This window comes from Labrus mixtus, chromosome 4 (assembly GCF_963584025.1).
Source record: "Labrus mixtus chromosome 4, fLabMix1.1, whole genome shotgun sequence".
Lineage (NCBI taxonomy): Eukaryota > Metazoa > Chordata > Actinopteri > Labriformes > Labridae > Labrus > Labrus mixtus.
The window spans coordinates 17,899,567-17,916,101 of NC_083615.1; the positions used below are offsets into that span (position 1 = coordinate 17,899,567).

The 16,535-nt window shown below is 40.3% G+C and overlaps 1 protein-coding gene across 1 annotated transcript; it reads left to right on the top strand.

Moving 5' to 3' along the window:
- Nucleotides 1–5,724: 5,724 nt before the first annotated feature.
- On the top strand, nucleotides 5,725–12,093 carry fezf1 (FEZ family zinc finger 1). Its single transcript, XM_061036149.1, has 4 exons — nucleotides 5,725–6,629; nucleotides 8,123–8,257; nucleotides 9,348–9,480; nucleotides 11,648–12,093. Exons 1-4 carry the CDS (start codon nucleotides 5,847–5,849, stop codon nucleotides 11,884–11,886), a joined length of 1,290 nt encoding a protein of 429 aa, XP_060892132.1. The 5' UTR covers nucleotides 5,725–5,846; the 3' UTR covers nucleotides 11,887–12,093.
- The last annotated feature ends 4,442 nt before the right edge of the window (nucleotides 12,094–16,535 follow it).

The following is a 16,535-nucleotide window of genomic DNA, read 5'->3' on the forward strand; positions in this document are numbered from 1 at the left end:
TTAAAAGAGCAGTATGTAACTCTGCCTTAAAACAGCCTACCTTCTCTGGTCCAAACAAATCCAGAGCATTCAGGACCAGAATCTAAAGTTAGGAGGAGGACATACTGGCTGCTGCATTGTTGTCAGAGAAGCCAGCACTTCAACATAGCATGTTTCCTTAATGTCTGATCATATAGTAAGGTCACTTTATCATTTCACTCACTACACATCTCACTGATTGGTCCTTTAATACAACAATACAAGTGTTTTTATTTTCTTTCTCTTTGCAGGCACTGTACTCTCTCAGTCAGGCTTGTATTTGTAGAAGTGTAGGTTTTGGGGAATGGTTTATAGATGGTTGCAATCTCTTACATCAACACTAGGGGTCACAAAATCCCACACACTGTTCCTTTAAGTTTTCTAGTAGTACGTCAATTTTTTAAACAACTACTCCACCACATTTTAGAAGATAATATATACGTAATTTATTTCACTACTATGAGATCGACTTTAAAGGGATTATAAACTGAAATAATACATTTATTGTTATAAATCAAAGACCCTCACAGACACTTAAAATCTGTTTCACTTTATTTTTCTCTTACCAGAGCTGCTTACCTTGAATCGAAAAAAGTCATGAAAAACTACACATATAAGACATTTCAGGACCTTGAAGACTCATGAATTAAACATTTCTAAATGGACCATATGAACTCTAAAAGCCTTTTTGTTGGCTAATAGTTGAAATGCAGAACTATGACATTATTGTTTTCACTTCAGAAAAACATCCGAGTCCTTCGTCCACCACCATTGTACAAAGAAATAACCTAAAGACAGAAGTGAGGGGGGCGGCAGTAGCCTGGTGTTCGGTGTGTGCACTCGATGTGTGGATGCTGGAGTCCTCCAAGTGGGCAGCCCAGGTTTGAATCCAACCTGTGGCTCCTTTCCTGCAAGTTTCTTTTTTTTTAAAAGACCAACCTTGCATTTAAAGGACTTATTTACAGGAACAATGAAGAGAAAATGGGAATCCAAAGAGCTGAGATGGAAAGTTCCAAAGGTGAGTACGTTTCATTCAAGTGTACTTCGACTTAAAGGAGCAGTATATAACTCTGACACCTAGTGTTTAAAATGGGTACTGCTGTCCAAATTCAAAACATTGTATAGCTGTCTCCCCCCGCCCCCTCCTCTCTAGAGTTGATGCTAACGCAGGTTGCCATGTGGTGGACACCGAAGCTTCAGTGTTTAGCCAGCTCTGCATCGGTCTGTAAACTTTTCTGCGTTCTCACCTCTCTCCATTTTTGGTTTAGTTCTTCACTTTTAAATGATCGTTTCCCCACTCTGCCTTTACTCTAAAGGTTGGTTTTTTTAAAGTGTTTCTGTCTCTTGGAGAGTGTCTGCTGGCTGCCGTCCATCAGCTGCAGCTTCTTTTCCTTCCTCATTCAAATGAGCATCAAGCCTTTTTCCTACAAACGACAAAAGAAGCCTGAGTCCTGCAAGACACTATTAGAACTGCTAGTATTTTTCTCTTTTAGTGTGATAATAATAATACAGCCTTAATCACACCTTCATGTTGTGACCATTCTGCAACCTTAAACCAAATTACAGCAAAGACAAAAAACAAGAAGAAGAAATTAGATTTAATTCATTAAGGGTTTCTACTCGGGCCACATCCTACGACTGAATAAGAGGAGTGATCCAAATCTGCTGCAGTCTCTTTTAGCTTCAAGTAAGAAATCAATCACTAGAAAAGTGAATAAAAAAGGTCTAACAACATATCTCTAATTCACAAATAAATGTGTGTTACAAAGTTTTCCAAATCTTCATGACCAACACGGCCTTGAGCAGAAGGACTTTTTCAGATACCTTCAGTTGCGATATTATTTCAACCAGACTTGAAATGTAAAGGTTTATCAACAGGAAAAAGATGAGTTTTATAAAATCTTGAATTCTGCCTTCAGTTTAATGCCAAGTAATCTATTTCTAATTTTTTTTAAAAGGCCTCCTTAATGCAAAAAGTGACAACACCTTATATATTAAAGAGAAGTGGGGAAAAGGAAGCAGGAGTGAGGCTCTCAGCAGAGGCAAGGGATGATATTTGCAGCTCACTCCAGGGATTGAATTATTTTTATTTCAAAGGGGACATATTATGACAAATCCACTTCTACAGTGTTTTTGAACATATATTTGGGTAACCTGAGTGTCTACTGACCCACAAAATGTGAAATAAACCCATCCAGTCCTTTGTTTGTGGTCTGCATAAGTCTTACAACACAGAGAAAAATGCTCCTTTTCAAATGTGCTCTCCTTGTGATGTCACAGTGGGATTCTGGTAAAAAGAAAATCCCCTCCCCTGCCCTGGTATCTCCACCCATGGACTCCACCCCCAGCCTAGAACAAAACTTTTGAGCAGGTCCGCCATTTTTATTCTTGCTAGCGAAGGAGTGATGTCTACGGGGAAAACTCAGGTGGGGCTCATTGCATTTAAAGAGACACACACACCAAAACGGAGCGTTCTGAGAGAGCTGGTTTATACAGGGTCACAAACCTCCTCTGGTGCTTGATTCGTGTTATATTTTGACCAAAGCACAGCACAGATGTTTCATTTAGACCACATGAGACTGTTTGAAAAGGTGGAGAAGAATATGTCCTCTTTAAGACAACAAATGTGGGGTGACAAGTAGGATTTGTTGGAGATGGTGTGGCTCAACTGAGGCAGATGATTTTCAGATATTTTGGAACTGTTCTAAACTGAGCTTTTATTGGAATGATATTCATTAAACATGAGTTAAGGTATTTATGACTCATATTCCTCTGAACTTTGAGGGTCTCTACTTGGGCCTCATCTGAATCTGAAGAGGAGTGAGCCAAAGCTGCTGCAAAGAAGAAATCAATCACAAGAAAAGTGGCTGAATCCAGCGGCTCTGCCTTCAGGAGACTGGTGTGGAATAATTGATGAAATGAAACGAATAAAAAACCAAAAAGGGAAGATAAATGAGAGCATTAAGAAGAGATGAAAACAATAAAATTAGAATTCAAGATAAGAGAAATGTGAAAGTAAAAAAGTGAAAAATAAATAAATAATAATAAAATAAGAGGAGGGAATAAGCTAAAATGAAGCAAACAATAAAAACATTCAAAGATAATTAAAAGAGATGCTAAGAGAAATAAAACCAATATCATAATAAATACACAGTAAATAAACCCTAACAAATATAAAATATATATATATATATATATATATACATCCAGAATTGATCGTAGCATGATTCATACAGTCTTGAATATAAATAGATCCAGACGTGAAATTCAAAGCATCCAGTCGTAGTTTACAAAGACAAACACGATATGAAACATTTGTTACAAATAAACAAACACCCGCCTCCCAACCCAAGTCCTTACAGACCAAAGTCTTGTAACTAAAACTCTGAATCGGTTTTTATTGCCAGGTTCATTTTACACATGTGAGGAATTTGCCTCGGTGGTGTCTTGGTGCAAAATCAATTAGCAAAGGATTAAAATAAAAAAATATTAAGAAGTGCCACACCTCTACGTCTCCTGCGCTGTGAAGCATAGGTGTATATGTGCAGTGACGTCACACAGAGCTCTACAGTGTGTGTCATCTCCCGAGTTTTTAGGCCTCTGCCTTGACAGAGATTCAACATTCAGTAACATTAAACCTCATAGTTTATATAAAACACTACATTTATATTTATATAAACATAAGGGCAAAATAACAAACATTTACCACACTATCAGAATATTAAAAACAAAATACGAATGATGACAGAAATTATTACCGAAGTGAAAAATGTCCTTTTAAAGAAAATACACCAAAGGGTGGGAAAAATATTCTTTATGAATCAGCTGCAACATTTAATATTCATGTTTTACTTAAATAATTAGATTTATTTATTTTTTTTAGGTGAAGGGTTTTTTTCTGCACGTTTTTCTCGTACGAGCTCGCGGCCTTCGGTCTATTATGAACAATACGGTAGCTTCAGATTTCACGTTTTACTTTGCAGTTAAAATAATTCGTTTGATCTTTTTTTTCATTAATTAGTGTTGTTATTTTTTGAGATTTGAGGATGTCGAGATTTGGACTTGAATTGATCCATAACACTACTTAATACTCAAATACAGAGGTTTATAGTTGAAAATAGTGGTTTTAGGGTTTAGTTACTCTTTAAATGCTCTTGTTTTATCCATTAACCCTCGTGCATCATTATGGACATTGATGTCCATCATTTTGGCTGTTAGTACATATGGCACAATTTTTTATAAGAAAGTCTCTCTCCTGACAAATTTGTTTTACTACCCTCTTAAGTCATTAAGGACAAAACTGTCCACTTCCAAAAAACTGCTGTAAAAATAGAACAGATTCATGTTTTCTTTCTGCATAAATCTCTTAAACATCTTCAGCCCTGATCAAAACTACCAAACATTCAATAATTTTGAGGAATTTAACCCTTTAAATGCCAGTTTGATTACATAATGCTAATGTTTTTTTATGAAAATATCCTCAAGTGGTCATTTTTGTCCTTAATGAGTTAACAGGGTAGTTAAATTAATCTGATGCCATGGGGGTTAAGAAAAAAATATATTTTTATTGTTTCGCCGTCAGAGGAAATAAAAATAATCATCTTTATCAGTTGCAGGTTTAAAAAAAAACACGTTTATAATGTTCACAAAAAAATAAAACGCATTTTTCCCGTAAAGAAATGTTTGTACGTAAATTTGAGAAATGCATTTAGAAAAAAGAGAGTTTAGGATTCAGTCTAAACACACACACAAAAGTCTTATTTATGTCTCTGTTTGTTTTGTGCAGCGCGCCCGTTGCTCTTCAGGCCTTCTCTGCTTTTATCTCCATCTTTTGTTCAAACCTCTGAAGAAGAAATTCAGCATCAAACCCACTCAGCCTGAGCTTCATGTCTGATAGGATGAATGATTCCCTACACCTTTAGTCTCACTGATTCATTCTGCAGAATTTGCGCTTCTGTCCACCGAGCTATTAAAGTCTGATTCCTGTGATATCGCCCCCCAAAAAGGGACACGAGCTTGTTAAAACGAGAGCGCGCGGGTTATTTCTCATTTCTCAGGTGTCTTCTTCTGCGGAGATTGTTCTGAGTCTGTGTAGGAAAGTTTTTTTTTGGCATCGAAAAATGTGCTGCGTTCAAGAAAAGAAAAGAAAAGAAAAGAAAAGAAAAGCAAAAAAAGGCGCTGGAGTGAAAGTGTGAGATTCAAAGAGCCAGAGCCCACCCAGGCTGAGATCGGTGACTGGAAATCCATTTCTTGTTCAATATCTCGATCCGTTTTCTGTCTCAAGTTCAGCCTCATGACAGCTCCGTCTTCTGTGAGGCGTGCGTAAAAAGGGCTGGCTCTCAGGAGCGTCCAAATCTGATGTGAAACTCTGACAGCTCCTGACCCCGCGGCTATTTGCGCGTCTTCCTCCTGCGATTAGAAAAAAAAAACATGATGTCACGAGAAACCACAAGGAGACCTGGGATTTACCAAACACCTTCCAGTTGACCAGGAGTCCTGCCCAGTGAGGGACGACCTCCTCCTCCTCCTCCTCTCCTCCTCCTCCAGCGGCGACAAGTGCAGAGAATCGACAGAGGAAGATTGAACAAATTATCTACTTTTCCGCTCTCCTTCCTGGACGGTAACGATCGGCAGGTCTCGGCTCTCCGCACGCCGTTATCGAGCGAGTCACGGCCGCCCTGATTGTCGTCAATAAGCGGGGGAACGGGGCCGGAGATTCGGTGGGGGGGTTCCCCGGCAGATGATGCCCTTTCCTGCGGGCCGGTGAGGAGCAGCTCCGACCCCCGGCTTCCCTCCAGCAGCTCCTCGTTGTTGTTGATGCGGAGCTGATGGACGGTCCTCTCCGCCGCCCAGCGGGGATCCTCAGCTCCCCCCCGGCTTCCGGGAGCCAGCCCGCGGGCTCCGACATGCTCACCTCCGGCGGCAGCAGCAGCAGCAGCAAGCCTCTCGCTTTCTCCATCGACCGGATTATGGCCAGGACGCCCGAGCCCAAGTCGATACCGCTCCCCAGCTGGTTCCAGTCCGCTCCCGTGGGGAAACCCGACGTGTGCCCGTCCTCGCTGCACTGTATGATCCCGCTTTTGCCGCTCGGGTACGAGTCGGGCCACCGGCTCAGCATCACCGGGCTGGATCCGGGCCACCTGGACTCGTCCTCTCTCGGCGCGCCCGCGGACTTTCTGGGTTTCGGGCTGAACTATAAGAACCAGCAGGAGGACTCGGGGAACCAGAGCGGCCAGTATAAACTGTTCAGACCCCGCGTGGTCAACCAGTCCTCGTTTCCCGCTACCATGGGCACCGTGTGTTACCTGAACTGCAGCGGTGACGGCGGCGCGTGCCCTCCGCCCGGCGGCCTGGTGAACCTGCACCCCATGGCCTCGTACCTGCTGAGCGCGCGACACAAAGCCTTCATGGCGGAGAAGAACAAACCGGGCGTGCAGCAGGCCGGGGAGCGGTTTCCGGTGTCTCAAAGTCAGATCCAGCACTTCATGAAGGAGCGGGACCAGATCCTCACAGACAAGATCTTCAAGAGCTCCGCGGCTGCTGCAGCCCGGCTCGGCGGCTCGTGCCCGGGCAACAAACCCAAAGTGTTCACCTGCGAGGTCTGCGGAAAGGTGAGAGGAGCAGCTTTCATGTTTTAAGACCTCTGGAAGTCCTGCAGATCTACAGAGATCCAGAATCTTTGGAGAGATTTTTAATTAATTAAAACAGCTAAAAATCTGATTTATTCTGACCGTTTTTAGTCACAATGTTTTCATTTTAAAAACACAGACAGAGAAAAAGAAAGGAAAGCAGACTTATACGTTTTGATCAGAATCTGCTGTAGGCTCATTAAACTCGCGAATAATCAAATTAAAACCATTAAAATGACTTTTATCTCCCGCGTGAGTTGAGGGGATTCATCTGAAAGCTTCAGTAAGTGCAGCGACATCAATTATTTTAATTATTCATTTATTATTTGCAAATAAATTACAATTCAAATATCGAGGCGACATGAAGACATAATGACGCTATATATCAAAACATATTTCATGAATTAAAGCCACACAGCTTCATCCTTAAATGTAGAATTAATTCAGAATAAATAGAAATCAAAAGTAGGCTACAAATGAAAAGAAAAAGAGTCTTATGAGTGTTAAGATTGATTTTATAATGATGATAAAAACACAGATTTATTGAGGGAATCAGATCAGAGTTCGCAGTGAAAAAAAGAGATTTATTTTTAGAAATTAATATTCAAGAGTGTATAGTTTTGTACGATTTAGTTCATAATTATTATTTATATCTACACTCTCATTTTTATATTGCTATTCTTTTTTATGTATATACTTTTAACTTGTTCTTAGAGCTGACTCAGGGAGAAATAGGCTACCTGTGCAAACGGCAATTAATATCTAATCTAATCTAATGTGTCTAGATTAAAATGAAATTAAAAAATGTAGGGTCAACATTTAAAGTCCTCTTGTTCACTGAAATATTTTAGTTTTCAGATTTTAAGCAACACCCCACCACAGAAAGTCATCTCGGTAAAAATAAATAAATTAAAAGATAAAGCAAGCTTCACTTAAAATAAATATTCTGACAAAAAATACATCAAAATTCCTCATTTATAACTCATTAATACAAACTGGAACTAAAACAACAAGCATGTCGTGTTTCGTCTCGTGACTGTTGTCCATGCAGGTTTACTTTGAAATTAAACGTCAATTAAAACCTCATTAAAGACCTTTAAATGCTCCCTGTCCACGTGACCTTTAATTAGACTCAATCAGAGAATCAAAGAGACCACGATGTCATTTTTATTTCCCTCTTTATTTTATTCTTGCTGGCTTTAATGGAAACAACCCCCCGATTATCCCATTAACCCATATAATCCTGATAATTACGGGCTTTTAATTTGAAATTGACATTTTGTCATTGTTTTGTATGACAAATTCTCTAATTTGATTCCTGAATCTGTCCATTTATTTACTTTTATTTAAGAGAAAACTCGAGAATGATTTCCTATTTTAAGATATCTTATTAATGTTTTGTTTTTAAACACATTTTACATATTCAATAGGCCTATGTATTTAAAGGATTATTGTCATCTCTCTCTCTCTCTCAGGTGTTTAACGCGCACTACAACCTGACCCGCCACATGCCCGTGCACACGGGCGCGCGACCGTTTGTGTGTAAAGTTTGCGGGAAAGGATTCCGACAGGCGAGCACACTGTGCAGACACAAGATCATCCACACTCAGGTAACACACAAACAAACACACACACACACACACAGACAGACACTTCTATTCTATTATTTTTCTTGCATATTGTGATTCACTAAAATTAGAACAAATACTATTAAACCTAAATTGAAATGTCTTGAACGATTTCAAACCCATATTCAAATGAAAATGTTACCATCTGAATCAGAAATATTTTATTAATCCCGGGGGAAATGTTGTCCCGGGGGAAATGTTGTCGTAACAGTTGCTCTCAAATATTTTATGACGTATATAAATATAGAATAAAATAGAAATATAAGCAGAACTAATTACCAACAAATATGAATATATAATAATAATTAAAGTTGTGATTCCTCAAGATGTAAACAGGTAAACAGTAAGCACAAAAAAAAACATGATTAACTTTGATATCTAATTTCTCACGTGCGTTTTTAAAGAACTGTCAATCAAATCAATGACATGACAGTAGAGCGTTTCAATCACGTTTTTTTTCATTAGTTGTGGGCGGGGCTTTAAAAACATCAAACTGTTTTTTGAATCAAAGCTCAAAGATCAAATGATTCTTACTTACTGCTCATTATAAAAAAAAGGTCCATTTATCAGGAAGGTCAAAATAATCATTTCAACTTTATAATCATTGTTGAGCTGTCCTCACTGTCGAGTTGATTAATATGAATATTAATTTAGAAGGCCTACGGTTTGTTGCGCTCTGATTGGTTGAGAGTTTGTGTGTGTGTGTGTGTGTGTGGTGCTCCTCGCGCGCTGCTCAGCCTGTTTGTTGTGCTCGAGCTCCTCCTGCTGTGGCGTCACCGAGACGCTCATTTAACACCTTTTTATTCCTGCAGAAGAATTAAACACCTGTTTTTTTAATTCGGCAGAAAATCTAAAATCATTTTCATTATTTTCTGATTATGTTTTAATATAAATATTATAATGATCATTAATAAGTAAGTTAGTAAGTTCAGACATTAAAGATGGAGGCTGCAGATCGTCTCCTTGCATCACTTTGGACTCTTAGCTAGTTAATATTATTTCTGTCATTTGTGTATTTCATTTTATTTTTTGCACCGTGATAACATTTTTTTTTTTTTTTTTAATCTTTCAGGAAAAACCGCACAAGTGTAACCAGTGCGGGAAAGCCTTCAACCGCAGCTCCACGCTCAACACGCACACGCGCATCCACGCGGGATACAAACCGTTCGTGTGCGAGTTCTGCGGGAAAGGATTTCATCAGAAAGGTGAGGGGAAAAAAGACCAGAAACACGTCGTTATTTTTGTTTTATAGCCAATGTTTTGTTTTAAGCAAAGGGAGGAAGACCTGATCGAGTTTCTGTGCTTTTATTTTGAAGGCATCATCGCTGTGACATTAGCATAATACTCTCCAATCAGCCCAAAACACTTCTGAATGGCATCTGTTATTATACATTTATATCGTTTAATTATAATGATTCTGAATAACATGTTTTACCGTGAAATCAATGCTTTTCACTTCATGATCATTTTTTTTTGACACTCTATTCACATTATTTTAACGATGCAGTTTTAAATTCCGCTCCATTCTTTGCTTTAATTTGAAAATCCACATGAGGGGGAAAGACAACATAATGTAACCACCTGTCCATGTTCAGAGATCTTCACATCACCAGGTCATTAATCACCATTTGAACGTTTCCATAGCAACAGGAGACAATTAACCTAACTGAGATCTAAATATGCAGAATTATCGGACGCTGTTCTAGCACGAGTTGGAAAAAAAAAAAGAAAGAAAAAAATAAGTCATAAGAAGTTGATGAAGCAGAGAGAGACTTCACTGACAAAGAAAGAAAGAAAGAAAGACAGTTTGCCTTTGTGCACTGAATTTGTTCATCCCATTTTTGAAATATCTAAATTTATAATTTGTAAATTTTAATCTGTTTTTAAAAACAGATTTTAGTATATTTCATGTTTTGTTTGTTGTCCAGTGTTTTTATTTAATATCTTGGCTGTGATTGCAGCTGCTGTGACAGAGCCATTTCCTGCATTAACAGATTAATTTAAATATCAATCATAAATTGATAAAACATCAGAGCCACAGTGATGCTAAGTGCTGCTGTTCAGTATAGTCTCATTTCCTGGGAGATAAAAACTGTGGGCGTTTGGTTCTTGCACCGATGCATTGCAACTGTTTTTTGAAGGACGGTCGGGGATCAGACCGCGTGTCGGGATGGGTAGAGTCCTGCAGGATGTGTGATGCTTTCCTCTTGCAGCGGGTGGTGACGGTGTAAATGTCCTGTACCTGTGTCGGCGGTGATCCAATGACTTTAAGAAGCAGAGAGAGAGACAAAGAAGGAGACACAGAGCCTCCTGTTTTGTGTGTGAAATTAACCTTTAACCTTTACTGACACTTTTCCGGTACATAAGGGGCGTTTTTCTGCTTGTTGCCTGCAACGCTGATGAGGGCTGATTGTTTTGCTGCTCTTACCCAGATAAAGACAATTTAAAGGACATTCAGTGTGCTGATGTTTGCTCCCTGTTAGAACGCTTTCAATGACCGCTCTGTAGAAGTTGATACGTGTTCTTGTGGACATAGTCCTCCTGGAACGCCTCCTCTCTGATGTTCACGCTCCAGGAGAGGGATGCCCAAAAATTTGAAGGAGTATCTTTCTATCAATCAGAAGGATCAAATCACTGCAGCTCACACGTTCACAGTCATTATAACACAAAGAGACATTTGTTCCTATGTTTCCAAAAACAAGATAAATAAGATGTAATGCACAACGAGTGAGTCATTTCAAGTGGAGTGCTCTAAAAATCTCTGTTTTGACATTTTCTCCCCCTATCCCTTTCCAAGCCCGGCGCAGTCTAGTCCTGTGAGGGCTGTTTCGTCATGAGCCGGGGATCCGGCCGAAGAGTTCTGCCTTTTAATAAGGCAGTTTTTTCTTACCACTGTAACTTTTGCTGCTTTGTGCTGCAAAGCGCTCATGATGGATAGGCCGGATCTTTGTAATATAGCAATAAGTAAGGTCTTTTACCTGCTCTTTTGTAAAGTGTCTCGAGATAACACTTGTTATGATTTGACGCTATACAAATAAAAATTTAAATTCAATTGATTTATTTTTCATGCACATTGGAAATTTGCATGCCATCATTTTAGCACATGCAGACAGTTTGCCGCACCGTGCTGCACATCATCATCATCAGCGCCGAGGTCATTCCTGACAATGTGCCGCATGATGTTTTGCACACTAAGGGCTTGATTACTTTAATGTTAAGTTGTATTTGAAGAGTTACAACCTCTGACAAGACTTTGCTTCAGAGGAAAAGCAGCCAAAAGTCGTGCCGTAATGTACAAGTGTCTCATTAATGATTCTGCTTTCAAACTGTGCGTTGTGTCTTCTGACTCCTCGTGACTCTGTCGTCCTGCAGGGAACTACAAGAACCACAAGCTGACGCACAGCGGGGAGAAACAGTTCAAGTGCTCCATCTGCAGCAAGGCGTTCCACCAGGTGTACAACCTCACCTTCCACATGCACACGCACAACGACAAGAAGCCCTTCACCTGCCCCACCTGCGGGAAGGGCTTCTGCAGGAACTTTGACCTGAAGAAACACATCAGGAAGCTGCACGACCTGGCCGCCAGCCCGCCGTCGCCCCCGCAGGCCTGAACACGGACTCTGCTGCTCGAAATTCATCCGCAAAAACACCAAAAAAAAATGACATCAGGTCCTCCTGAGAGCCCCGACAGGCCTGGAACTTAAACCCTTATTATCCTGGTTTCCACATTCCTGAAGGGGTTCGGACAGGAGTTTTTTTTTTATAATCTCAGAACGTGTGCCCCCAAAACGTGCGTGATTTGCTCCTGTAAACCCCCTGAATTCAACTCCTTCTTTCTTGTGGACATCAGATCCTCCAAATCCTTGCTGCTGGTTTTTGATGTCTTTTTAAACTAAATATTTTAATATGTTTTGTTTTCAGCCCATACAAATGCATCCAGACGCCAAGATATACACAGACTTCTTAGTCAAACAATTCAAGCTCCAAAAAACCTTGACTCCTTTCCCATCATGCATAAGGATCGTCTTTTTTCCCTCATCTTTAAAACCGTTAAAACCTTGATTTGTAGTGTGTAAGCCCGAGTTCAGACAAACAAGGAGACATTTTTGGTCATCAATCAAATGCGACTCAATTGTTCTTCACCTGCCCTTCCTGGGCCGTGAACACACTTTTAAAAAATTATAGTTTCCAATTTTCAAACCTTGATGCAGAATTTTTAACTCTAGTCTGGGTTTTTATTCTGGTAGAAACTTACACGTGCAGTGTTTGCTCACACAAACATGGTGAGATTTTGCGGTTGTTAATCAAGTTTCAACAAAAAAAAGAAGTGTTTCTAGACCTGCACCCTCTGACTCATGAAAAACACTGAGAACAAACGATATTTCATAGAGTAGCCATGAACTTTGACCCCTTTGTGCTGCAGGTATTAAGCCGGGAATTGGTTAAGTTGAACTGAAGTATTCTTACTGAGGTTATTATTGTGCGCTCTGGTCAATGTTTAATGTGAGCAGCTGTCCGATTGGGCCCTCAGAGTCTGTCGATTTTAACAAACAAACATGTGAGTCGTTTAAATATCCCCCAAACATCGTCTGAAATGTGACCCACAATGAAACCCTGTCCTCGACTCCTCTCAGGCCTTTTTCACACCGAATCTCGACCCTTATCCTTGAACTTGACAGTGTGAAGACCCCCAGGACGACCCCCTTGTCGCCTCCCCTTCCTGAAGTGACCCCTCAGACCCCTGAAGTGGTCTCTCCAGACCCCTGAAGCTGGCCTCAAACTGACCTGAGGAAACTTCTGAACTCGGGCTGTGATGTTTCTGTCGCTCTGAACTCGCGCTGGACTTCACAGAGGACAGGAATGAACAGAACTTGAACTGTCCTCTGATCATTGGCCTGTTATGTTTAAAAAAATCACGGCTAATTATTATATCTCTAGTCCTGATTAGTTTTCATTATTTTTCAGTTACATCTCAGGATGTGAGACTGATGAAGACCAGAGATGTCGCGGAGGTGAAACAACACATTACTGACACAGGGATTACTCTGACATTTTGAGATTCACCACGCGTGATCATTTCAAATTCACAGAAACACGCCATAAACGACATTGGCTGACATGCTTTTACACATAAACACACACTGCCGCCGTCTGCAACTTTTTGGCCAAGACAAGAGGACGATTAGTTCTTTGCCGTCTGCTTGGTGTGTCAGGGCCTTAAGGGAGGTTTCCTACTATCATTGCAAAATTTGCCGATTTTTAACCACTGCTGTGGTTTAAAGTTGGTCAGCCCTTGGGGAGCCCCCTTACTGGCGTTGTGCCCCCAGCAGTTTCCTGCCTTGCATTATGTAAATCTCCTGGATACCCAATCACAGCACAGTGGGGCCAATGAGGGCCTCGATGGTGCAAACGCACAGGTCGTCAAAGTGTTCAAAAAGGTGTTGACTTTGGTTTGTTATCATCAATACTTAGATGACAGTTTAGGACTGGTTGTCTCTGTTACACCTGTGGTTTTACCTTTTAGAGATGTGTCCCTCATTTCTATCATTTAAAGTAACATTAACATCTCATTAATCATGACCATCATCGAGTACTTTTAACAAACTCAATTACAAGGTGTTTCTCAAAGGCAGCCAAATAAAACAGGCAGGTCATAAAATCGTACATGTACGCAAACATTGAGAAATAACACATTCATTTTAAGGACTATAACAATTAAATTCAAGTCAAATACAGAATTAAAGTTTGTTTTAAGACCGTATTTCGAGGAGATCGGTGTTAGCTGAGATTTTGAAACGCGCTGAAAAAAAGTCCAATGAGTAAAAAAGCAAAAAATCTGGACAAACCTCCAGATACTTTAGATTTCATAAAACCATTACATTTCCCAGATCCACCTCCTGCTTCAATTTTGACCCACTGGACTTTCCGTGGCTGTGGTCACATACCCTGCATTGCACATCTCATACTTTCTTCTCTCCTCATTACAAACTGCTGCTGCTCTTACAATGCTCACATTTTGAATTCAGCCTGCATCAGACGACCTCGTCATAACATCGCACCCTGAACTTTAACACTTAGGATTCCAGTGCTGACATTTGAATATCACTGTCATGTTAGCTGCCTTTGAGGGACAAAAGACTTTGATGCCGTCTCAGTCAAATGTACGTGTCCAAACTGTGCACAGGATCACGGCTCAGTGAAGAAAAGATTTTTTGGGGGCATACCGCATTTGACAATCAGACTTACCCAATGTTTTGTAAAATGACATCCCTGTGTCGTCGGGTTAAGAGTCTTATTACTGACAGAAGTGATGCTCAAAGCGTCCAAAACCATTCCTTCTATTCTCAATTCCAAGTAGAAATGCTGTTTTTGTTGTTAGCGTGATCAAGTATTAGGGGACGTTTTTGTCACCTGCTATTTTGAAACCTCTTTCTCTGTCTTCTTAAAGCCTTACATTTGAAATATAGGTTTTCCGTGTTGTTTTCCGTGTTTAGTGGAAACTGTAGTCTAAGGCAGTGGTTCTCAACTGGTGGGTCAGGACCCAAAGTAGGTCGTGGAGCTGTTTTCAGTGGGTCAAAAAACCTGGTCTCAAACAGTCTGTCAATCACTTTTTCAAACGTGTTAGTTTTGTTTAATTATTTGCTTCGGTCAGATGTTTTGAACGGTCTGAGGTTGCAGGACGGAAGCTGCAAACTCCAAAAACTGCACAATCTTTAATTAAATCAATCTGATTCGATGAAACATAATTGAGATTTGGGTCGCGATTGTTTTAGGGAGTAGTTGGTGGTGGGTCCTGAGGCTAGACGAGTTGAGGACCACTGGTCTAAGGAACACTTACTGGCTTTTAAGGTGGAGAGTTGGATGAGTGGATTGACTGCTGATGTGAAAACCCTCAAATTAAGGCAAACAGTTACAACTCTATGAAATCAAATCTGCAGGAGTTAAAAACATACAACGGTTGTCCAGAAGCTGTCGATAATCTTTCGATACCGTGTGTGTTTTGAAACGATATAATCTCTGTAATTCTACGGATGCATAGGAGATAAATGACCTTAAAAAAAACTGCATGCAAACTCATGAGCACTGTCTAAACTGCAATGTTGCCAATGTCAATGACTTTACCAAATGTCGGTTGCGCAGGACTTGTATTTTTGTTGTCATGGTAACAAAACAGGTCATAAAATGGTTTGATATCGTCACAAACTTTAAACTTACCCAGGAATCAAACACGTGTCCCAACAGCGAGCTGTAGCTTCACCTCCACATCTCTGGTCACTCGGTCTGTTCTTATTGTTTATGTCAGTCTCAGGATTATTGTAAAAAGAGTGTTTTATTATATTTATTTTAAATTGTACCACTGTTATATTAAAAAAAAGAAAAAGTTCTTGTCACAATGAAGTTTAGTATTTTTTTCTTCTTGGCGCCTCCTGCTGCAGACATTTAAAAAATAATAAATAAAATCAACTGAGTATGATTACTTTTTTTGTTTTGAAGGTGTTCAGCTATTTATAACACACTGATTCAAATACAAAGAATGTCAAATCAAAACAACATCAAACTGGAGGACTGATACAGAAGTTACCGCCACCGTTTTTATCGTCGCTTTTTCTACTAGTCCCGCTTCCTCTACATCATCAAAGAGCGACGGCTGCGCAGGAGGGAGGCCGTTCCTCATCTCTGGAAGCTGATTGGTGGAGAGACTTCATTACTGCGCAGAGAGAAGGCTAGCCCGGACAGAAGGGAGCGCTCGGTTCAATTCATGTGCCGGTCTCACAGGCGGTGACAAACTCTTAGCCCCGCCCGCTGTTTGAGTTTATCAACTTGTCCACGTCCTGTCTCTTATGTTTGATAAAACTCGGAAGTGAGTGTTTACTTTATAAAGATTAAGACAGTATAAGCGTTGTTATGGTATTAACGCCGGTCACACGGGGGGAGTTGCCCATGACAACAAGGTTACCAACGTAGGAGAAATCTCAAGGAGAAATGCTGCATTTAAGTGCTGCTCGTGTGTTCCAAGTTTCTGAGTTGAGAAGTCGTTCTTCCGACTTCATTTTAACATATTTCGTCCCCCATGTGATGACGATTCTGACGTCAAGTCGGGAAGTCGGGCACCTAATTATTTTCCGAGTTTCCGAGTCGTTCTTGCGACTTGAGCAGTTGTTCATGAGCATTTTATAACTCGGAAACTTGTGTTTCCGATGTGTCCGACTTCACATGAGTGCACCATAAATTCCGTCCATTAGTGTGGGGGGAAACCGGA